Source organism: Esox lucius, chromosome 11 (genome assembly GCF_011004845.1).
Source record: "Esox lucius isolate fEsoLuc1 chromosome 11, fEsoLuc1.pri, whole genome shotgun sequence".
NCBI classification, from domain to species: Eukaryota; Metazoa; Chordata; class Actinopteri; order Esociformes; family Esocidae; genus Esox; species Esox lucius.
In genome coordinates this window covers 15,791,076-15,815,898 of record NC_047579.1, presented here as the reverse complement: position 1 = coordinate 15,815,898, position 24,823 = coordinate 15,791,076, and the positions used below count along the sequence as shown (strand labels likewise).

Sequence of the window (24,823 nt, the reverse complement as noted above, 5' to 3'; positions counted from 1 at the left end):
CAGTTTGAAAGTGTATTCACTACCTAACGCTAAATGACTTAGAAATGTAGATTTTCTAGTTATGATTAACCACGGTATCTCTTCCTGTAGGTGGCGCTCCGCTGAGTGAGTTGTCGTGGCCGTCGTCCCTGGCGGTGGTGGCTGTTTCCTTCTCTGGTCTGTTCACCTTCGTCTTCCTCATGCTGGCCTGCCTCTGTTGCAAGAAGGGAGACATTGGATTTAAGGTGTTGTTCCTCCTCTGTCCCTTCCTCCTCCTCCTCCGTCTCTTCCTTCTCCTCCGTCTCTTCCTCCTCCTCGTCCACTTCCACTTCCTCCTTCTCTCCTGCCCTCCATTGTGAAAATCACACATTCCATTTGGATGTGACATGGCTTTATACCCTGATTACTGATTAGGTGCAAAACATTACTGTTTTGAAACAGGTGTGTTACATTTTGAGTGCTTGTGTGTTACCGATGACAACAGTGTGTTGCTCGTTTCACTTTTGGGGGCTGTGTTGTGCCATTTTGAGTTGAAGTGCACCACAATGCTACATGTGCTTTGTGAATGACAATGTGTTTACAGTTTTGCACAAAGAGTGATTCTGATTTGCTAGTTGTGTCTAACCACATGAGAAGTGTTTAAAGTTCTGCAAACTGTGTGATTCAATCAATAAAGTGTTTTACACTTGCAACTTTGGTTTTTCAAATGGATTTTAGCGTTCTAGCAATTCAAAAATACTGTAATTGCGGTCTGGCCGAACTAGGCTTGCCTGGCTCCTTTTCTCGTTTCTAAACAAATGTTAGAAATCAGCTGTTTCGTATAATGGTTGAAATAATGATCGCGTACCCGGTTGTATACACATCACAGTACTGTAAGCCCATTGGCTAATTACTGTCACACTATGAATGAACATCACCTCCTGTATACAGATGTTCTTTTGTTATCTTAACATAAACAAGCATACATTCATATACTTCAACACAACCCTATCTGTTAATCAACCCACCCAAGTCAATTTTTTCTTGGACATTGTCTTTAAAAATAGCCCAGTTTTTCAGGAAACTGCTCCACCTGGCAATACCTGGCAAATACTGATGTCCAGGCGGGCAGATCTTTGGTAAAAGCTTGTTCATTCCAAGTGGTCAGACCAATCAGAGGTTAGGGATAGCCCTTCCAACTTTGATGGGTGAAAGTGACAGATTCAATGAGATTCATAGTGACAGATTTCTCAATGACTGCAACCATATTTCCATGAAATATGAAAATGTGAAATAAATCATTAAATGTTGAAACAAATAGATGTAGAATTCCACCATTAATTATGTTACAAGATTTATATTCATTCTTTTATAATTTAAATGATATATTTCCAATTTAATTTAATTATTTCATGGTGTACATTTATTGAATAAATATGTCCCTAGAACTCCCCCATAGCCCCGGGTCTTAAAGAACCAATCCCACACTGTGATCTCTCCATCCTGCTGAAATGAGCACTGTCCTGGTACTCCTCACACATTTTGAATCATTGTGCGAGCCTGGGTCACCTTCCATTTTGAAATTGGTCTTTAGGAACTGTATCATTCTGTTGGAGTGTAAATTACTTGTCATCTTTTGAATTTAGCCAATCAATACACTGCGATATGTGGCATTTAGTGGAGCGCCATTTCTGGGTGTTTGATTGTGTATAGAAACGCTTGGATTACATCCAGTCTAGACTGAGTAAGCTGCTTCATACTACCAGCCAATGGCCTGAACTCATCATAACAAAAAGGTTTTAATTATGCCTGAACTGCCTGTGCTCATACAGCTGTCCCAAAGCAACCTTGAGACGTAGCAATTAGTGCTTGGGTGAAACAAAACACACTTTGTAACATGTCGCTGGAGACGGTTGCTCTGTAGATTACACCTACTCTACCAACGCCTACCGCTGTGGGAATTCTTCACAGCTTTCTGATTGGGAAATGAAGGCCACGCTGGTCTTGTGGTCCAACAGACCTTCTGCGAACTTATGCCGAAATGTTTTGGAAAGCAGTTAGCAGACAGGTCTGCCAGTCATTTCCTGTTAAGGAGAGTGAAAAAGGATACAAGGCAGGAGAGTTTACTGGGAGGTTACACCAGCGTCTCTTTAATCAACAATGCTGCAGTTTATACAACTACACTGCCCCCTCCTGGTTAGGTGTGTAAGAAGCATTTGGACCATTTACACATGGGCGCATCCTACAGCCCCAGATTACACAACAGGCTGCTTTGTGTTTTGGAATGGGCTGACAGGCCACCGGCTCGTCGTTTTCGTCCAGTGTTTTTCCACAATGTGTTGTTGTACTCACCCGATTATTCAGGCTTTGTTAAATCACACATCTGTCTTTCTTTGGTAAGTCACACACTCTGAGTCTCCAGCTGTGTGAATAAGCAGCTGTGTGTGTCTGTGTGTGTGTTCCACTTGTCATGGCAGTTGATGCTTTGTGCTGAGTCATCATAGCGATAGCACGGTTGAACCACAGACGTTTCCAACCTGAGATGTGACTTTTTGATTCTTTCGGTAGATGCTTTTGAAGCAGACTCGACAGATGGGTTTAGTTTTAAGGAAGTGAAAAATGTATCATTTAAATTTTTTATAATTTAACAGATTTTCATAATAATTAGTGTTAATTGCCTTGCTCAAGGGCACAATGACTGAATTGTCACGTTGTAGGTTAGGGACGTACACTCAAACTACTAGACTACCTGCATTCCTTTAATTGGATATTTTCTTAAAATCTAAATGCAAAATAGATGGAGAAATAACATTTTCCATTGAGACTGTGCCTCTGCATCAATAGGTTGAGTGAAGCAAAACAAGGTGGTGTTCACCACAGTACTACAACCCATGTGGAATCCCTGGTTTCTGGTAGCCTCTGGAATTGCCAATCTGCTGTCAACAAGGCAAGACTTCATCTCAGCCTATGCTGCCCTTCCATCACTTGACGTTTTCTCCCTGACACAGGTATTTTCATCTCTCCAATGTGGAGAGTCTGTCTTTCTACCCCTCCCCTTCCATATCCTCATTTGAATTCCATGCTGTCACTCTCACTAACCCACTAAAGCGTAACATTCTTGTCATCTATCGTCCACCAGGGCCATTAGTAGAGTTCCTAAATGAGCTTGACACTTTAAGCCTATTTCCAGATGATGGCTCACCACTCACAGTGACAGGTGACTTTAACCTTCCAACGCCTGTCTTTGATTCATTTCTGTCAACATCTCTTTTTCCACTCCTTTCCTCCTCTGACCTCACCCTCTCCCAGTCCCCTCCTATCCACAAGTCTCTGTCCCTTGTCCTCACGGCCAGCCTGGCTTTCCCCTCCCGCTCCAGGGCTGACTGACTCACTGAGAGCTACCATAACAGGGCTGCAGGCTGCCAAGTGAAAGTGGAAGAAAACAAAACTTCCAGAGGACCTGTCATCCTTTCATTCACTTCTCTTTAACTTCTCTTCCTTTGTTTCTGCTGCTAGAGCCAATTTATTTTTCGCTCTAAATATCAAGCGTCTGCCTCCAACCACAGGAAATTCTCTGCCACCTTTTCCTCTCTCCTAAATCCTCCCCTCCTCCACTTCTTTCTTCCCTATCGGCAGACGACCTTGCCAGACATTTGGAAAAGAAGGTTGACAAGATTCATTCCTCTTTCCCTCAACCTGTTCAGGGGTCTGGCCCTACTGTCAGTGAACTACTTCATTCCTTGACCTCTTTCTCTCCCGTCTCTTCAGATGAAGTCCTGCGTCAATTTAGGCACCCGACAACCTGTCCTATTGACCCTATCCCTCCCTTCCTTCTCCAGACCGTCTCTGTAGACCTTTTACTTGACCTTACTTTCCTCATCGACTCCTCCCTCCCCACTGGCTGTATCCCCTCTGACTAAGTCATCTTGTGACACACCCTTCCTCGAGAAAAACCAACACTTAATGCCTCTGTTGTCCAAAACTACAGACTGGTATCCCTTCTTCCTTTTCTTTCTAAAATACTTGAGCGTGCTGTTTCTAACCAATTCTCTTATCTGTCCCAGAACAATCTTCTGGAGCCTAACCAATCAGGTTTCAAGACAGGTCACTCGACCAAGAGCGCTCTTCTTTGTGTCACAGAGGCCCTCTGCACTGCCAAAGCAAACCCTCTTTCCTCTGTTCTTATCCTCCTTGATTGTCCCCCTGCGTTTGACACTGTGAACCACCAGATCCTCCTCTCCACACTTTCAGAGTTGGGGGTCTCAGGTTCTGCCCACTCTTGGTATTCTTCCTACCTGGCATGCCGCTCCTACTAGTTTGCATGCAGTGAGACTGTGTCTGCATCATGCGTTCTCACTACTGGTGTACCCCAGGGGATCAATCCTTGGCCCACTCTTTTTTTCTCTACACAAGATCACTTGGCTCTGTCATATCTGCACATGGACTGTCCTGTCATTGCAATGCTGATGACATAAAAATATTATTCTCATTTCCCCATTCGGATTTCTAGGTTGCAACACACATCTGCATGCCTGGCAGACAACTCAGCTTGGAATTCAGCCCACTACCTCAAGCTTAACCTTGATAAGACGTAGCTTCTCTTCCTCCTGGGGAAGGCCTGCCCACTCCAAAAAGGCCTGCCCACTACTATGGAGCAGCAAAGGGATCTGCACCTCCCTACCTGCAAGCCATGCTTAAACTTCACAACATTACCTGTGCACTCGGATCTGCCTGTTCATGTCTTTTGGCCACCCAACCCTCACGGATGGGCTACTCTCGCTCAGCCAAGGAAAAACTCTTATTTACAAAAAGAAAAAAAATATTTACAAATTTGAGTGGAGAGTTGTGCAACTGTATCTCGATCCGTGTGTGTGCGTAATCAGATTTGTAAATGTGTCAAAGAATCTCTAAATGCGTACCGCGTTTTGTGAATGTGTACAGAAATCTAAAAACGTGTTTACATATTAATATTTATCATGACATTTTAAAAAAGTATACCGTTTTAAATCGTTTTTATAACATGCGCTCCTTCACACGTGTTTGTTGTTTTACGTTCCTCAATCAAACGACATAATCCTTGGTGCATTATGTAGTAGTGCTCATGTGGTATCGGTAGTTTTTAAAAACATGTATTTTGGTTAGCCGAATACTATTCGAATAACAACACATACTATTCGGATTGTAAAATATGGTCCAATGCACATCCCTACTGCAAAGGAGGATGGTTTGTTAATATTTGCATCACCAATCATCAACTTACACTCAAGCAAATGACTGGGTTTCTGTAATTTGGGGTTTCGGCTATCACAAATGTTCATAGCTGCTATTTACAGAGCCCTTGGGTAGAGTATCTGTGGCCAATTGGGATCAAGAGTATGCATAATAAGTATATGCGGCCAATCAGGGGATTAGGAGTATGCATAATAAGTATCTTTGGCCAATCGGGATCAAGAGTATGCATAATAAGTATCTGTGGCCAACTGGGTTTAAAACTCAGGTCTCCTGTCACACTCTAATGCCTGTTAGTGTGTTGAGGTAAAGCTTTGGTATTAGAATGGGGAGTTTATGTAAGTGTTCAGGTCTCAGACTGGGTTATTCATAATTTAGTACCTTGAGTTCATGTAAGTGTTCAGGTTAGATGCAGTTTTAACCATAACAATATTTTCTGAAGGTTCAGGGTTCAAACCCAGAGTAATGTGGTGATTTTAGTGTAATATCTGAAGTCATGGTCCTTCTTTGCCCATAATCATGTCTGACCCACTGACCAATTTGAACTTACACTGACCTTTTGCCTTTGCAGAGGTCATAGGTGGCTTGATGGTATTCAGCCAGGTAATCTCATTTTGTAGTTCTTATATGTGCTGATACACCCTTTCAGTTGTCCGTATGGCCCATTTTAATCAACATATTGAAAAGTGAAAAGAAATAATCCATTAACTGTGTAAACATTTGATTTTTAAAAGGACATTTTTAAGATAATTTGCTATTGAATTACAATAATTATAAATTTTCTATGTTATTTAAAGTTGTGTGTGATAAGATGGTCATATTAGACTGGTATACTAGATATTATAACATTTAAAATGTTTGTTTGGAGAAGATTATTTATTTGCATAAAGAATGTGACATAATATTAAACCATGAAAACCCTAATCCAGCTGGCCCACAATTAAAAGGGATGAACATTGTTGAATGAAGGCCTTCCCTGGATTTGAACCTGAGTATCCCATGTGAGAGGCTGTGTATTTTACCACTACACCACAGAGCCAATAATTTCAATGGTATTTGGATGGTATAACATCTCGACATTAGATCATTTTGTCAAAGCGTTATTTTAGGCTTACTATAACAAAGCTGCTGAGGGTTGTAGCCAATTAAGTTTTTGTCTGTCTGGAACAAACAATTTATTTTGACTGTGACGAGACTCAAACGCAGGACCTGTTTGCCAGACCGCGTCTCTAACCAATACACTATTTAACAATGGCGTGACCAGTTTTTCAGTTCAAATGGAAGGATCCCAGCTTCAACATTTTCCACAACAGACACGTTATACTGTAAAAGAGCCTGAGTTTTACACAGTTATGCGACTAGATCAGGAAACACTTCGGTACCCAGATTAGGGTGTTGCTTTGTCGCTCCTCTCTGGCACTTGTGGTGCCAACTCTGAATAGATGCATATTAATTAGCGTGAAACCACTCCCCCCATAGCATCGCTGCTCCCTCAAAGCCTTCATGAATTCCTCCCGCTCTTAACTTCAACTGGGAGGGTCGGAAGGACACGGATGTCTGTCTTGGTGAAAGTGGTGAATCCATATGGGACATTGGGTGATTTCTATTTAGCTTGCGAGGGACATTATTCACAGACGGATTCCATCTCCCTTCTCTCTCTCTTTTCTATTTCTGCTTTTCTCTTTTTCACGCTTTGCTCCTGAGACGGGCAGGCAGTATTGTGAATTTGAGGCAGACAAGTGCTTTCGTGAACTCTGCCTTTTGACTCGGAGCAGAGGATTTTTATTAGTCGCAGTGGAGAGCTGTCTTGTATGAATTCCCATTCAATGGCCCCTTTCCTCTCCCCTATGTCTCCTCCTCTTCTCCTCTCCCCTATGTCTCCTCCTCTTCTCCTCCTCTTCTCCTCTCCTCTATGTCTCCTCTTCTCCTCTCCCCTATGTCTCCTCCTCCTCTCCTCTCCCCTATGTCTCCTCCTCTTCTCCTCTCCTCTATGTCTCCTCCTCTTCTCCTCTCCTCTATGTCTCCTCCTCTTCTCCTCTCCCATGTCTCCTCCTCTTCTCCTCTCCTCTATGTCTCCTCCTCTTCTCCTCTCCTCTATGTCTCCTCCTCTTCTCCTCTCCCCTATGTCTCCTCCTCTTCTCCTCTCCCCTATGTCTCCTCCTCTTCTCCTCTCCCCTATGTCTCCTCCTCTTCTTCTCTCCTCTATGTCTCCTCCTCTTCTCCTCTCCTCTATGTCTCCTCCTCTTCTCCTCTCCCCTATGTCTCCTCCTCTTCCCCTCTCCCCTATGTCTCCTCCTCTTCTCCTCTCCCCTATGTCTCCTCCTCTTCTCCTCTCCCCTATGTCTCCTCCTCTTCTCCTCTCCTCTATGTTTCCTCCTCTTCTCCTCTCCCCTATGTCTCCTCCTCTTCTCCTCTCCTCTATGTCTCCTCCTCTTCTCCTCTCCCCTATGTCTCCTCCTCTTCTCCTCTCCCCTATGTCTCCTCCTCTTCTCCTCTCCTCTATGTTTCCTCCTCTTCTCCTCTCCCCTATGTCTCCTCCTCTTCTCCTCTCCCCTATGTCTCCTCCTCTTCTCTCCCCTCATCCTCTTTTCTCTCAGGTTTATTCTGTACTGCAGTTCATAAGAAATGTATGGATCAGTAGTTAAGAACAGAGAAGCAACAAACAACAGTGTCACGCAGCCACTCTGAAGACGGATTTGTACGGTGAAAATCTCTCTGTCATAGCTAGGCACTGATATTTAGGGCCTGACAGACAGTGGCCCTAGTATTTGCATGGGATGGGTCATCGTAGAAATGTCTGTTTCTGCTTGTGACTCATTCAGATCTCTTCTTTTGTCTGTTTGTTTTAGAAATTGAGCAGTTTGGGACCAAATCTCAACCTAGAAGGAAGAAAGTGAAGGAATCCTCTGATCCCAAGTTACAAACCTGATTCCAAAAAAGTTGGGACATTACAATTGTGAATAAAAACAGATTGCAATGATGTGGAAGTTTCAAATTTCAATATTTTATTCAGAATACAACATAGATGACATATCAAATGTTTAAACTGAGAAAATGGATCACTTTAAGCGAAAAATAAGTTGATTTAAAATTTCATGGCATCAACACATCTCACAAAAGTTGGGACAAGGCCATGTTTACCATTGTGTGGCATCCCCACTTCTTTTTATAATAGACTGCAAACGTCTGGGGACTGAGGAGACAAGTTGCTCAAGTTTATGAATAGGAATGTTGTCCCATTCTTGTCTAATACAGGCTTCTAGTTGTTCAACTGTCTTAGGTCTTCTTTGTCGCACCTTCCTCTTTATGATGCGCCAAATGTTTTCTATGGGTGAAAGATCTGGACTGCAGGCTGGCCATTTCAGTACCCGGATCCTTCTTCTATGCAGCCATGACATTGTAATTGATGCAGTATGTGGTCTGGCATTGTCATGTTGGAAAATGCAAGGTCTTCCCTGAAAGAGATGACGTCTGGATGGGAGCATATGTTGTTCTAGAACTTGGATATAACTGTCAGCAGTGATGGTGCCTTTCCAGATGTGTAGGCTGCCCATGCCACACACACTCATGCAATCCCATACCATCAGAGATGCAGGCTTCTGAACTGAGCGCTGATAACAACTTGGGTTGTCCTTGTCCTCTTTAGTCCGGATGACATGGCGTCCCAGTTTTCCAAAATTAACTTCAAATTTTGATTTGTCTGACCACAGAACACTTTTCCACTTTGCCTCAGTCCATTTTAAATGATCCTTAGCCCAGAGAAAACACCTGCGGTTCTGGATCCTGTTTAGATACGGCTTTTTTTCACCTATAGAGTTTTAGCCGGCAACAGCGAATACCATCAGAGTGGATTGTGTTCACCGACAATGTTTTCTTGAAGTATTCCTGAGCCCATGTTGTGATTTCCATTACAGTATCATTCCTGTATGTGATGCAGTGCCGTCTGAGGGCCTGAAGATCACGGGCATCCAGTATGGTTTTCCGGCCTTGACCCTTACGCACAGAGATTGTTCCAGATTCTCTGAATCTTTGGGTGATATTATTCTCTGTAGATGATGATAACTTCAAACTCTTAGAAATTTTTCTCTGAGAAACTCCTTTTTGATATTGCTCCACTATTTTTCGCCGCAGCATTGGGGGAATTGGTGATCCTCTGCCCATCTTGACTTCTGAGAGACACTGCCACTCTGAGAAGCTCTTTTTATACCCAATCATGTTGCCAATTGACATAATAAGTTACAAATTGGTCCTCCAGCTGTTCCTTATCTGTACATTTAACTTTTCCGGCCTCTTATTGCTACCTGTCCCAACTTTTTTGGAATGTGTAGCTCTCATGAAATCCAAAATGAGCCAATATTTGGCATGCCATTACAAAATGTCTCACTTTCAACATTCGATATGTTATCTATATTCTATTGTGAATTATAAGTTTATGAGATTTATGAGACAGGGTTTATCTAAAGCTTCAGCTGTAGTCCAGAGAGACAGACAGGGTTTATCTGTATCTTTAGCTGTAGTCCAGAGAGACAGACAGGGTTTATCTATAGCTTCAGCTGTAGACCGAGAGACAGACAGGGTTTATCTATAGCTTCAGCTGTAGACAGAGAGACAGACATGGTTTATCTATAGCTTCAGCTGTAGTCCAGAGAGACAGACAGGGTTTATCTATAGCTTCAGCTGTAGACCGAGAGACAGACAGGGTTTATCTATAGCTTCAGCTGTAGACAGAGAGACAGACATGGTTTATCTATAGCTTCAGCCATAGTCCAGAGAGACAGACAGTGTTTATCTATAGCTTCAGCTGTAGTCCAGAGAGACAGACAGGGTTTATCTATAGCTTCAGCTGTAGTCCAGAGAGACAGACAAGGTTTATCTATAGCTTCAGCCGTAGTCCAGAGAGACAGACAGTGTTTATCTATAGCTTCAGCTGTAGTCCAGAGAGACAGACAGGGTTTATCTATAGCTTCAGCTGTAGTCCAGAGAGACAGACAGGGTTTATCTATAGCTTCAGCTGTAGTCCAGAGAGACAGACATGGTTTATCTATAGCTTCAGCTGTAGGTCAGAGAGAAAGACAGGATGAATCTCTCTGTGGTTGACAGACAGGGTGTATCTATATTCAAAGACGTATTCCAGAAAGACGCATGCATTACATACATTCACAACAGACAGTGGGGCCAGTGGGTTTGAAACTTACTGGCCCCAAACAAATGTATTACTGGCCCTCCTTCCAAAATTTGTAATTTAACAGTGTTACAACATAACCAGGTCTTGACATTGGCACCCGCCCACCTGCCAAATGCAGGTACAATTCGGCTGTGACGTGTAAAGCAATCACTTTTACTAGCCACTTTGGCGGTTGGCTTTCTATATAGGGATGCACAGATAAAAAAAAAATTCTGATCAAGTACAAGTACGAGTACTTATATTTTGGTACGTGCCGATACAGATTACTGATACCAAGTACTCAAAGCTGCACTAGGTAGGATTTTTTTCAGTAAACAATGTCCAAAATGAACGTTTTGACTCACCTGCCAAGGGTAGATAGGTAGATGAAAAAAATCCAGCAGCCAAGCATATTTTTTACTGACCAAAATAATAATTTCCTTCTCGTGTCATGTATACATTCATTTCATTACACTTCATTGAGATAAGGTATTTTGTTGAATACAACCTTTTCATTTCCAATCACAAATTAGTTGGTTTTATCTTTAGCATACTGGCCACACACAAAACAACTCGTTGCCTCAGCATCATATAGGAGCAGCCTTGAAACTCTACCACCAAACCTCCCATTCTCACAAAACATTATTGTTCTATGTGGTGCTACAAACATGTTTTTATGTATTTTTATGTATTGCAATAACATCATCCCTTTACATATGTCTCTCTTCCTTGTCAACTTATGTTCCTTGTCTACTAAACTAATTACTCCCTCTCAATTAATAATTCTTTAAAACTGTTCATGAATCACCTCCCAGATTTATAACACAATCCCTCTCCAAACCTAATGAGCAGAAGAAAATTAACAACAATAACATAAACAAGAAACCAGGCAAGCCTAGTTCAGCCGGCCCGCAATAGAAAGTGTTGCCATCCCGTTATCCACTACACGAAGCTGTATGTGCCACTATAGCCTCTTGTCTCTATCCTGAACAAATCCTCTTTTGCCACTGGCCATTTTAAAAGTTAATTGGCCATTCATGAATTACATTGATATTGTTGAACTGACTAACTTTTCTCACTAAGTTTACCTCCACCACAAATGGTGGCTATGTATTACGTTTGTCACTGGCCGTTTTAACAGCATATTGTCCAGTAATAGGCTTTACCAGTATCTACTAACTGGAATAGTCATAAGAATTGAAAAATTGCTAGCGAGTCTGCCAAAGCGATTTCATTTCATGGCATAGGAACGTACATTTTTCTTCCATTCATGAATGACATTGATACAATAACTATCAATAAAGGTGGCGATAACTAACTTTTTCATCAAGTGAAAAGACAATAGAATCGTGGAATCTACCAGAAATAATTAATAAATGTCATTGCTCTCAATAGATTTGAACGTAGGTCTTCCACATGAGAGACACTGTCTTTAACCACTACGCCACGGCATTACAAGTTTCAGCAAACGCTAGACTCCATTGAGTATTGTGTTAAATAGGCTTACTAGCATCTACTAACTTCCTAGGAATAATCATAAGAATTGAGCAATTAATAGCGAGACTGAATAATAATTATAAGATGAACTAATCCATGCCAGAAACAATCGCAATATAACCGTATTCAGTTTCATTTAAGGCTTCAGATATCGTAACTACATTGTTAAGCCAGCAAATGTTAAGCCAGCAAGTGTTTGTCTATCCTGACCCAAAACACATGCACGGATGCGTACTTCAAAAATCAGCCAGAAACCGTCGCAGTATAACCATAACCATAACCGTGAGCTTTGGGTCATGACCGAAAGGACAAGATCCCGGATACAGGCGGCCGAAATGAGCTTTCTCTGCAGGGTGGCTGGGCGATCCCTTAGAGATAGGGTGAGAAGCTCGGTCACCCGGGAGGAGCTCAGAGTAGAGCCGCTGCTCCTCCACATCGAGAGGGGTCAGCTGAGGTGGCTTGGGCATCTGTTTCGGATGCCTCCGGAACGCCTTCCTGGGAAGGTGTTCCGGTCCCGTCCCACCGGGAGGAGACCCCGGGGAAGACCTAGGACACGCTGGAGGGACTATGTCTCCCGGCTGGCCTGGGAACGCCTCGGTGTCCCCCCGGAAGAGCTGGAGGAAGTGTCTGGGGAGAGGGAAGTCTGGGCATCCCTGCTTAGACTGCTGCCCTCGCGACCCGGCCCCGGATAAGCGGAAGAAGATGTCTCATGTCATAACCGTAGACATAACCGTAGACATAACCGTAGACATAACCGTAGACATAACCGTAACCATAACCGTAGACATAACCGTAACCATAACCGTAGACATAACCGTAACCATAACCGTAGACATAAACCGTAGACATAACTGTAGACATAAACCGTAGACAGGGTGTGTCTATATATACAGATGTAGTCTAACCTCCTGTTTCTTTATCTCTTTTTCAGTTTGTTCCTACAATTTCTCTTTGCTTCTCTCTCTCTTTTAATCTAATCTCCTGTTTCAGTTTTTTTCTATCTTTTCTTTCTCCATTTCTACCTGTCTTTCCCTGTCTGTTTTCTGCCTCTCCATCTTTCTCTATCTGTCTCCTCCTCTGGATGCCTGTGGCATTTGTGGGTGTCAGTATGGGGCCCTGCAATGTTAACCACAATCTGTTATCTTGCCCACACACACACACACACACATTAAACTTTCACACACAAGTACATATTTGCTGTCGCTTTTTTGGTCTGGCTTTTTCCCTCTCCCTATGTGCCTATATCAATTAAATTCTCAGTTTAACAACATTTTAATTCAAAGGTTTTTAGTGGCACAACAATGACTTCTTTACATTGCCAAAGCAAGTGAAAAATAACAAGGCTATAATTAGTTACAGAAATAATAATGAATAAGCAAATTATTATAGGGTTAGGGTTAGTAGAGCATCTACATTTTTGGGGCTGTGAAAATAGTGTTTCCCAAGTTAAAATGACAGGAAAATAAAGACCTAAATACCTTTTTTTAAATATGCAATGCTGTTCACAAATATGTAGTGGCCCTCACAAATATGTGGGCCACTCTCAAGTGTAATTCAAGTCACAAATCTGTAAAATGCAGGTAAGAAATTCTGTAACGTTCACAAAAACGTTTGAGCATTAAAATCGGTCTTTTATTTTCTAATCATCCTTAACAATTCATCATTTGTTTTTGGATTTTGACATTTGTTTGTGAAACTATATGCACATGTTTCTTGATAGTGATTTTTATTTGATAGTTGCATTGTGTATTTGTGATTTGCTCCTTACAAGTTTACAACATTTTGATAGAAATTGATTTCTGTATATATGATCTGGGGGAAATAGGTTTCTCTAATGGGGTCATAAATTTGTCAGGAGGCTAGGAACTGTGGTTGAGAGAGACTAACTGGGTCTTATTTTGTGGGTTCTGTCTCATTTTTTGGGTTCTGTCTCATTTTTTGGGTTCTGTCTAATTTTTTGGGTTCTGTCTCATTTTGTGGACATTGGAAGCCAGGTCCTCCTAGGCGCTTTCTTCACAGCGAGGCCAAAAGCTCAGTTCTGAGACAGTCATAAAGGTCATGTATTCTGCCACTGTTTGCTTTCTGTTTAGGGTCAGGTGTGACCAGAGCCCCAAAACCAGCTGGTTTAAGAGCCTATTCTCTGGAGCCATCGCTCTGTAGATGACAGCTTTGTTATGGAATGTTTTGAAAGTCACTTTCCTTTTTTAACAGCCGGAAGAGGACTGGTCACCCCTTTGAGCCTGGGTCCTCTCTAGGTTTCTTCCTAAAATTCGACCTTCTTAGGGAGTTTTTCCTAGCCACTGAAATTCAACACTACTGTTGTTTGCTCCTTGGGGTTTAAGGCCGGGTGTCTCTGTAAAGCACTTTGTGACAACTGCTGTTGTAAAAAGGGCTTTATAAATAAATTTGATTGATTTGATTGATTTTAGTGAGGGTGGAAGTCGTTTTTTTCTGGATTAAGCGTGGGAATAGACCTAATTCAGCTCTCTGTACATTATTCGGGTTTTGCCATTATTTCTGAGAACACATTTAGAAAATTCTGCATGTAGTCTTAATTTGGTGTTTTTCCAATTTTCTAAATTCTTGGTTGGTAAGTGGATCCTTGCACCTCACAACCACACATCTTTCTCTCTCTTTCTCTCTCTCTCTCACACACACACACACACTCACACACTCACCCCACTTTCTCCTGCTCCCCGGTTCCAGGAGTTTGACAATACAGAGGGAGAGGAGTACCATGCTGACCTGTCCACCCTGGCCTCCCCCTCCTCTCAGAATGGTCCGGAGGTCTACGTCCTCCCCCTCACTGAGGTCTCCCTGCCCGTCTCCAAACAGCCAGGACCATCAAGTAAGATCCCAGTCTATCAAACGACCCATCAAGCCAACCATCATTCCATTCCTCCCCCTCTTCCTTCCTCCCCTCCCCCTCTTCCTTCCTCCCCTCCCTCTCTTCCTTCCTCCCCTCCCCCTCTTCCTTCCTCCCCTCCCCCTCTTCCTTCCTCCCCTCCTTCTCTTCCTTCTTTCCTTATCATGTATTTCCTTCTCAGAGGTCGGGACTCCTACAGCCAAGGAATAACGATGCCAGCGTCCTAAATCCCATTGATCCTGCCCGAAAGCCATCTTTCCTATACAACCACAGTTTCAACCCACCCCAGTCCATTTTTGCCCTCACACTGTAATTAAAAATAGCCCAGTTGAGCGGGAAATCTCCCCAGCTGGCAACATTGTTAGAGACCTGGGAGAGAAATAGTGCAGCAAAACTGGCAAAATATCAGTAATGTAATTGTGTAAGGAGACAGATTTAAGACAAAAGAGTAGGGCTAATATGGCAGCGTGGAATACAACCATTCGGATGAGAGAAAGGATGGTGTCCTAACCCCTCTGTCAATGGGGTTCACATCTGGCCCTCCAAGCCCGGTATCACTCCATGTCTCCAACCCTCTAATCAGGGACTTGGCCTTGTGTTCTGCTGCATCATTAAATGTGTCCACCTGGTGTCCCAGGTCTAAAGACCTCCCTGATTAGGGGCTTGTTATTGAGTGGCACTGTCTTTAAAGACCAGATTGGAGTACCACTATCCTACATAGTGTCTGATGTGCTCTGGTCTGAAGAAGACCACTACATAGGGGACAAGGAGACATTTATCACCAATACAGTGGCCTTCCAGGGGTGACTGGACTAACTGGACTGGACTAACTGGACTGGACTGACTGGACTGGACTGACTGGACTGTACTGACTGTACTGACTGGACTGACTGGACTGTACTGACTGGACTGTACTGACTGGACTGACTGGACTGTACTGACTGGACTGACTGTACTGACTGGACTGGACTGACTGGACTGTACTGACTGTACTGACTGTACTGACTGGACTGTACTGACTGGACTGGACTGACTGGACTGACTGGACTGACTGGACTGTACTGACTGGACTGACTGGACTGTACTGACTGGACTGACTGGACTGTACTGACTGGACTGACTGTACTGGACTGGATTGACTGTTGATTAGGGAGATAAATGGTGTTTATTGTGACTGAAAGAGGGAATGAGCACAGACACGGTCTGTCTTCCTCTGTTTGATTTCTCTTTTGTATCCTTTCTCTGTCCCCCACTCTCTCTCCTCACCTCCCTACCTTCTCTCTCTCCTCACCTCCCTACCTTCTCTCTCTCTCCTCACCTCCCTACCTTCTCTCTCTCCTCACCTCCCTACCTTCTCTCTCTCTCCTCACCTCCCTACCTTCTCTCTCTCTCCTCACCTCCCTACCTTCTCTCTCTCTCCTCACCTCCCTTCCTTCTCTCTCTCCTCACCCCCCTACCTTCTCTCTCTCCTCTCCTCCCTACCTTCTCTCTCTCTCCTCTCCTCCCTACCTTCTCTCTCTCCTCTCCTCCCTACCTTCTCTCTCTCCTCTCCTCCCTACCTTCTCTCTCTCCTTACCTCCCTACCTTCTCTCTCTCCTTACCTCCCTACCTTCTCTCTCTCCTCTCCTCCCTACATTCTCTCTCTCTCCTCTCCTCCCTACCTTCTCTCTCTCTCCTCTCCTCCCTACCTTCTCTCTCTCTCCTCACCTCCCTACCTTCTCTCTCTCCTCACCTCCCTACCTTCTCTCTCTCCTCACCTCCCTACCTTCTCTCTCTCCTCACCTCCCTACCTTCTCTCTCTCTCCTCACCTCCCTACCTTCTCTCTCTCTCCTCACCTCCCTACCTTCTCTCTCTCTCAGTGTCTCTTTTTGTGTCGCTCTGTCCTCCTCTCTCTCTGTCTCTGTTTAACATCTGTCTGTTGCGTAATGCAGAAAGGCTGGCCTGCTGCAGTGCTCTGTGGTGTGTGTGTGTGTGTCTCTCTTTCTCTGTCTGTGTGTGTGTGTCTGTGTGCATGCATGTGTTAATGTCCTTGTGTGTGAGGAATTCAAGATATCCGGAGAGCATTGGAGAGGAAAACCATGTCTCCCTCCCTCCCTCCTTGTGCTGTGTGCATCTGCCATTGGTGTTGATTACATAGCTGGAGACATCTTTGGCTACCTGTGTTACCTATGTGTCACCTACACAAAATATACGCCATAGGGCTACGTCTTTACTGTGGCATGAACACAACCAGGGAATATGTCTTGTTATTAATTATCGTGTTGTTGAAAACCTAGGCCACCCATGAACATCCCATCTACTATAATATTTCTGTCATTACTCTTGTCGCTAGGCTACTTTATGTCCACTTTCACCACTGATTTAGAAGGTGTAGTTTTATGTTTCTGCATATTCAATATATAATAGGTTATTTCTTTCTCAGTTTCTAAGGGCTTGCTAAATAATTACCTAACGGCGTCTTCTGTTCTTTTATTAAATGTTGCTAGACCACTAAAGAAAGTGCTGAACAAAACAGTCTAATGAACAGATAATGTATGCCTTGATCAACTGTGGTTCTGACGTCTGTTTTGATTCAGCTACTGTAATGGAGTGAGGCTGTTTAGGCATCAGGGTTGCCAGACTTGATTGACAGTATGCTGCACCATCTCAGTCTAAATCCCATTGAAACCTGCCCAAAAGCCATCTTTCCTATACAACCCCCTTTTCAATCCACCCTTTTTTGCCCACACACACAGTCATTAAAAATGGCCCAATTGAGGGGGATATCTCCCCAGCTGCCAACATTGTTAGAAACCTGAGAGATGAATGGAGACGAATAGTGCCGCAAAATGTTATATGTTTTAAACTAGCAAAATATCAGATATGAAATTGTGTAAGGAGAGATTTTAAGACGTATAGAGTAGAGCTAATATGGCAGTGTCGTACCACAATTAAGACGATAAAAATGACACACAAGTCATCTGTGTAATGATAACCAGTTGATATATTTTAGTGAAGTAGTTCCATTCTCACACCACAGCATGAATGATAAATCCACAGCAGTGTATTTAACATAACTTTAGTTATAATTGCATTTTAGCCAATATTCACTTATGTCCCGTGAAATTAATCCTGCACGTCGCTTTGTTGGGCTTTCAGATGTTTGTGTAAGCTTCATGAGTCTGTAATAAATTATAAGATTTAGTTCACATTTATTACATTTTTTACCATTCAACTATTTTGAGGAAAGATGAACCATTGCTTCGCTTTGCTGAACATGGCTGTAGGTACTGGTGAAGATTATAAGAGGACCTTTTATTTTGGGCCACGTCGGTGGACTTGCATGTTCAGGTGACTGGTAAACACTGGTAGGCTGTGTCCAGAGTCTTTAGGCAGGATACATATCAGCTGCACAACCTGATGGACATGGACAGGGGGAGTTATTAGTGGTCAGGTTGGGAAGTCCTGATGGTGAAGATCAGTGAAAAATAAGACCCAAAAGAGTTTACCACTGACCCATTAACAAAACTAAATCCTGGAGTGCCTGTCTTTGCGGTTTAGTTTGTTTGCACTAATTAGCACTGAAAGCTATCAGCGTCTACGGGAAATTGCTAGTTCTTCTGCAATTTCTATTTGGGGTGACAAATGAGCAATGAGATTATAATGCGTTTTTTAACACCCTCTTTTGTACTATGAGGTTGATATGGTAAATACTGCACTAAGATAAGAATGAGATGATGATAAGAAAATCTGTATACCGCCCAAAGTTAGTGTGTGTTCATATGCTTTTCTAAATGAAGATGGTGTGAGTCAGAACCAGTGAGCTTAAACTGACTACCCCAGTATGACTCATTGGTTAGTTGTCTATGTTCAGTCTGTGGTGTGTGTGTGTGTGTGTGGTGTGTCTTTCTGCGTGTTCGTTGTGTTCTGGATCCCCGGATGTGAGAGTGGGAAGGGATTGGACAACCCAGCATCAAGCCAGCAGCCAATCACTGCCCTTCCTTGTGTCCTCCATAGCTACGGCCATTTGATTGGTTCAGCTGTTGCAGGGTGAGGAGGGAAAGAGTGGGAGAGAGGAATGGAGGAAACTGGGGAAGGGGGATGGGGAGATTAAGAAGGGATTGGCCCTGGGTTGGGTCGGTTCTTCTACATTTTTATATCCTCCTCTTCCTCCTCGTCCAAACCTTCCACCTTTTCCTCTTTGTCCTCATCACCCTCTGCTTCTTGCCTTCCTCTTTTTCTATTTGGTTGTCCTGAATCACTGCCATCGACTCCATTGCGGCGTTTTGCATATTGCTGCAGAAAACAAGGCACACACCGTCTTCCCCCTCTGCCCTCCGTCCTGCCTTCCTGTCAGTCGCGTAACAGAGGGCTTACATACAGTCTGGAAGCAGAACAAGGCCCTGTCACATAAGCTGAAGTCAATTGACAATAGAAGCAAGGATTTCAGGGGCTCCTGAATGCTGCAGTGGTCTGTCACTGCCTTGCAGAGCAGCTGCATGACTGGAAGTTAAAACTTTGTTGCGGATGCTTTGTCCCATCGAGCTCTAGCGACTCCTGCAGGCAATTCGGGCACACTGCAAGCTCAGACGTGGAGGTAGGACAGAGAATGCACGCTCCTTGAGGAGCGTCTGTTGCAGAAAATTATTCCGGGTTGAGAAAGAGCAGGACGGTTTTGCAAAATGATTTGTCCAAGAAACCATTGAGTCAGAGCCAGAACACATATAAAGACAGACTGTAGTGATGTTTTGAATATTTGTTATTGCCTTTGAAACTCTAATTGGTTAGAAATCATCCAACAACTGATGACTTTACCAAACCACTCACTGTGATGTCACCTAAATGACCTTTATGGAAGTAATCTCTGAATGTATCTTGGGACCGTGTAGAAGATTTTTGTTTGGGTCGTCACAGGCTAAAGCTCTTGTTTTCTGACAGAGATTTCCATAGAAACCTCAATAAATATTCACCTCAAAGAATACATACATAGCTTCTGCCTACACACGATCAGAATGTCATACATTACAGAAGACTCAGTTAAATGGAGAACGTTTTTAAATACAGTGATTTTAGGATTGCTCGCTTTGGCATTTATGCTATAAAAACAAGAATTGGCATTGTGACTTGAAACATATTCCTGATTATTGTTTAGCAGCTCTGATCTGTCTGTTTGTCTGTCGTGAAAACTGTTACATATTCATTATCTTCTCACCCACACAACCATAATTATGGTTTTCCTGTATGATGACGTGGGGGGAGCAAATCTACCAGCCATTTGGCCAAAGTTACTAGAAACTCCATTGTCTTCACTATTACATTTGGTCATTTATACTTGAATAACTCAAACAAAAATGTATATTTCTAGCCACTAGAAAATGCTGTTTAGGAGAAAGTTCCTGAACAGATATTTAATTCACTTTATATGATAATCATTTATAGCTACAGTATGTTAGGGAAATTTCTTCATTTTGACTTTAGAAATTGCCATCACAAGTATCATTATTTGTTTTAAATAATTTCCTTTATGTATTTGTTGGCTACAGAGAGGTAGAGAGAAAACTGCAGAAATGTCAAGTGTCTGTGACCGTCTTAAAAAAGAAAGATAATGTGGTCACAAAACAAAGAAGTATGATAATATGAAGTATCATATTGGGCAACTAGAAGACTTGAGATTGCATTATCTACATACTATAAAATCCATGTTAACCTGTTAATGCAGTGGGCTAAATACCCTGGGGTGACTATTCAGAAATGCTCAGTGTGTCAATAAACCCTTTAGTGAGTGACAACATCTGTAGACAAACAATGGGGCAAATATATTACACCAATCTGAGTCTTTAGAGACAAAAACATTTATTAAACATTTAATTAAATCTGCAGGCAGGGCCACTGAAGGATGTTTCTGCTTTGGTTTTTCTTTCTAAAAAAGACTAAATAACTGCAATAATATTACTAACTAGTCCACTGCAGTAATTGGTTAATAAGTGGATTACATTTAGGGTAATTTAATGGTTAGCCTCAAACATCTCCAGTAATATAACCTGCCTTGCAACCTTCTTCCATAATCTCTGCCCTGCTCTCTCAGGCTTCTCTGCCCGGAGTGGATGGGCAAACACACACACACACACACACACACACACACAGACATTCCTGTAGTGTAGGGCAAGCGACAGCCCACGGGCCAGGTCTGTGCCACAAGTAGATTCAGTCCGATCCAGGCCAGTCTTAATCTTCTAAAACTAGATCGAAAGTCTACATAGAAACAATAAGGAACCTATATTTCAAAATCCTACGTGGCCCTCAAGACGAAACCCCCCGAAATAACTGTGCTCACTTCCTCTCCTGGGACGGAATCGCATCAAGGCCACAGGCCTTTTGAAGAGGAAGGTGAGTTTGCCCACTACATCCAGGGGCGAGCGCACAAGCAAAGACGGGGTGATGAAGGGCAGGGGCATGTGTGACTCCGCTGTTATCACCGTGACAACCGCTGCCAAGCATAAGCGAGGCACTGAGGAGAACTAATAATGCTCCCTGTGTCTGCAGCGGCGGTAGGCCGGCACCGAGCACCGGGAAGCACCGTCAGACAAAGGCTGGGGTTTAGGACCAGGGTGTGGGCAGCCAGCATATGTCGAGAGGCACTCCCGGAACGCCGGCGCGGAGGACTGGCATTGTGGCCTACAAGACAGGGAAGGGACTGTGTTCAGTGGGGGGGGGGGGGTTGGTTGTAATACAGCACAGAGACTGTGTGTGAGTGCGTGAAGAAGGGGCATGAGAGCCAATCAACTGGGAGGGATCGGGCTGGGGGGGCGGGGCGGGTGGATGGGGGTGACAAAGCCCGTTCTGTCTCTGGGGAGGGGGGTGGGGGGCATCTGTATGGGACGCTGCGGTCGCTCCCGTCCAGGCGGCATCCAGGCACAAGGACGTCTTCACTGGGCTCAGACATTACTTTGCTTTCGCGGTAGCGCGGCGCACTGGACGGCGGTCAGCCAGACGACACGCTAGACACGCGTGACCAGTGGGGTTGGTGGGAGTTCTGCGCACACCGGCCCACCAGAATACAACCGCTAGCTTTGGAAGACCGGTGGAAAAAGTCAGTTGGACGAAGGACTGAGAGAGAGAGAGACAGAGGGAGGGAGAGTTGTGTGATCGGAGCACATGGAATTCCTGGCCTTGGCCCTCAGAGAAAAAGAGAGAATATGTCTTCCAGAACCTTGCCAGACTTCACTAGAACCTCACCGATCAACAGATCTTCTAGAAAACGAACCTCAAAGAAAGACACAAGACATTCACAGAAAGATACTAGAACCTCAGATGACAAGGTGGGGACAGCAGAACGAATTTTCTTCTGCCTTCTATGTTCCTCATATAGAGAGGGACCCTGCTGGCTGAGAGTCCTGCTGTGCTGCCTCCGACAGAACTGAAACCCGGCCTTCATAGGAAAGGGGACAGCGTTTGTTAGGACAGCTGGGAGAACGCTTTTGGACCTCATGTTTGTGAACTGGATATTAGTTTGGGAACTGGATTGTCTTGTGGACATGTTTAGCTCTAGAATGGGTTAATTTCCGGAACAGCTCCAGTTCCAGAACAGGTTTGGATCTGTAACCGATTTTTCGCCTGGAACCGTTTAAGTTCTAAGTGTGTGTTCTCAGAGTGTGAGAAAGATGCCTCCGAGTTCAGGCTGAGAGACAGAGAGACACGGGAGATGGGCTGAGAGACAGAGAGAGGAGAATGGGGAGAGAGAGGGGGAGGGAGAGGGGGAGGGAGAGGAGGCAGCTTGTTCAGCTGGGCGAGGGCTCGTACGGTTAAACCCCGTCGAGGGACGGCTGACGTGGCTCTGGCCCTTCTCTCCAACGCACGTCGGGTCCGGGGCCAGAGGCTCACACACACCCTCCCACTTGCTGCGACCAGTCTCAGATCACTTGTCGTAACCGTGAGAGCTTTTACACACACACACACACACACGGGCACGCCCACGCACGCATACGGGCCATCTGTTCTGGGACCGGACCCGAGCGCTGCACACGCGCTCGTACTGTACAGACACGGTGCCTCCATGCAGTAGTCTACCTCAGAGCGACGGGCCGATCCGCTACTCCGGCTGTTTATCTGCACGACCGTCATCATCATCATCATCATCATCATCAGGTCTAAGTTATGAGGATTCGTCAAGGTACTTAAGTCTTATTCCGTAAGATGAGCGCTCTACATTCTGACAGGGGATGCAGATAGTGGCTATGGGGTGGTTTAGAATGACTTGTTTTTTTGGTTTTTGAGCGTTACTCGTTGTCTCTGAGAACCGTGTGCGCGTCCTAAACGGCTCCCTCTTCCCTGCATAGTGTACAGCTTTTCCCCACGGCCCAGGTCAAGTGTAGGGCAGTGTGTAGGGGATATGCTGCCATTTGGGATTACAGGTCATGTAAGAGGACTGCACAGTGCCTTTAGAGGAGTCTTTTTGTCACTTGGGTTTGGTTGGGGTTTTGAGAAATCTGTCTTTGTTTTTCTCTGCTCATCTTTTTCAGTATGTTAGCTGTACAATAGATACGACAAAGCTGTTTTTTATCTCAGTCTTCCCTTTTTGTCCCACCTTTTCTTCACCTGACTTTGCTTGTTGTTTTCTCTTGCTCTTCTCTTCCTGTGCTCCCATACACCCCTGCATTTGATCCGTTAGGTTTACATGGTACTGCATTTATTCTGTAATGAGCTGTGATGTGGTGATATCCTATATTTATGCCCGCTTTGTGTGTGTCTCTCAGTCTGTCTTGCTCTTGGTCTCTTGGTCTCTTTCTCCCTTTCTCCATCCTCTCTTGATTCCAACAGTCTCAGAAGTTTTAATAATGGAAACTTGTCTCCAGGCTTCAAATGGAATGTGTCTAACATGACTCCCTCTCTCTGTCTCTCTGCAGTCCAGCTGTTGAAATCATCTGACCTGGGTCGCCACAGTCTTCTCTATCTGAAGGAGATAGGACATGGCTGGTTCGGCAAGGTGAGCTAGCCTGCATGCAGTTCTCAGCTCCATGTACCGTTCCTGTGTCTGAAGACGGGGGTTTGACCCCCTCATTTGAACACTCTCTGCTGCTCGGTCATAAAGATAATCAAATAAGAACGCTAGAACCATCTGTTTTTCCACCTCCCTTTTTTCTGAGGAATAGTTTAGTTTTTTCTGAGGAATAGTTTAATGCTGATGTTATTCCCTGCATTATTTTAAATCCCCTTGTTTACGCCCCGACCCGCCACCTCAGGACCCGCCCCATCCAGACCCGCCCCATCCAGACCCGCCCCATCCAGCCCCGCCCCATCCTGACCCGCCACATGATGATTACGACGTTCCTCCTGAAGTATCAGCCCCCCCACCCCCAGAGGATTCTGTTGTCACCCCCTCAACCCACAACACATCTGTGTCCCGGCCTTAGTGTACACTCTGTACCCCCCTCCCCTCCCGGCCGTACAGGGAAATCATTGATCTTAGCTGGGACCTGCTTGAGGGTGTGTCCACCATATGCACAACCAACCACTTTACTTCATTTCTTTAGAGGGGAGGAGTGTAAGAGGTGCATTTCCTGGGGAGGAAGACAGAGCGAGTGAGACTGTCACCACGTTCCCTATTCTCCCTATTACCCGTGTTACCATCTGGCTCCTAAATGGCACCCGCTTATAGGGCACTACTTCCATAGAGCTCTATTCAAATGTAGTGCACTTCAGGGGACAGGGTGCTGTTTGGGCCGGCGATGTGTGATGTGAGGAATGTGTGTGATGTGGTGCGGATCTGATTAGAACCAATCAGCCGCCTCATCCGTCTGAGGGTTGTGACCATCTGGGTGTCACATTGACTCTCCTTCGATCCGCTTCCTGTTTTTTCTGGGGGGGGAATAGAGCCCCACGTATGTCCGCTCTCATCTCTCTTTACCCATCTCTCCATCTCACAACCATTCCTCTCATCTCTGTCCCCATCTTTCCATCTCACAACCAATCCTCTCATCTCTGTCCCCGTCTTTCCATCTCACAACCATTCCTCTCATCTCTGTCCCCATCTTTCCATCTCACAACCATTCCTCTCATCTCTGTCCCCATCTTTCCATCTCACAACCATTCCTCTCATCTCTGTCCCCATCTTTCCATCTCACAACCATTC

The 24,823-nt window shown here is 44.4% G+C and overlaps 1 protein-coding gene across 4 annotated transcripts in view; it reads left to right on the top strand.

The window, feature by feature from the left end:
- The window catches only part of aatka (apoptosis-associated tyrosine kinase a), a 62,780-nt gene that overhangs the window by 20,570 nt on the left and 17,387 nt on the right, over nt 1-24,823 (top strand). For 2 of the 4 annotated variants that reach the window (XM_013135748.4, XM_029123355.2), the window contains exons 2-4: nt 91-224; nt 14,555-14,696; nt 23,598-23,677. In XM_013135748.4, coding sequence (XP_012991202.4) covers nt 91-224; nt 14,555-14,696; nt 23,598-23,677 — 356 coding nt within the window. Of the gene's footprint in view, nt 1-90; nt 225-14,554; nt 14,697-21,563; nt 22,865-23,597; nt 23,678-24,823 lie in introns of those variants that run through there. The other 2 variants (XM_034295103.1, XM_029123356.2) reach the window with 2 other exon arrangements.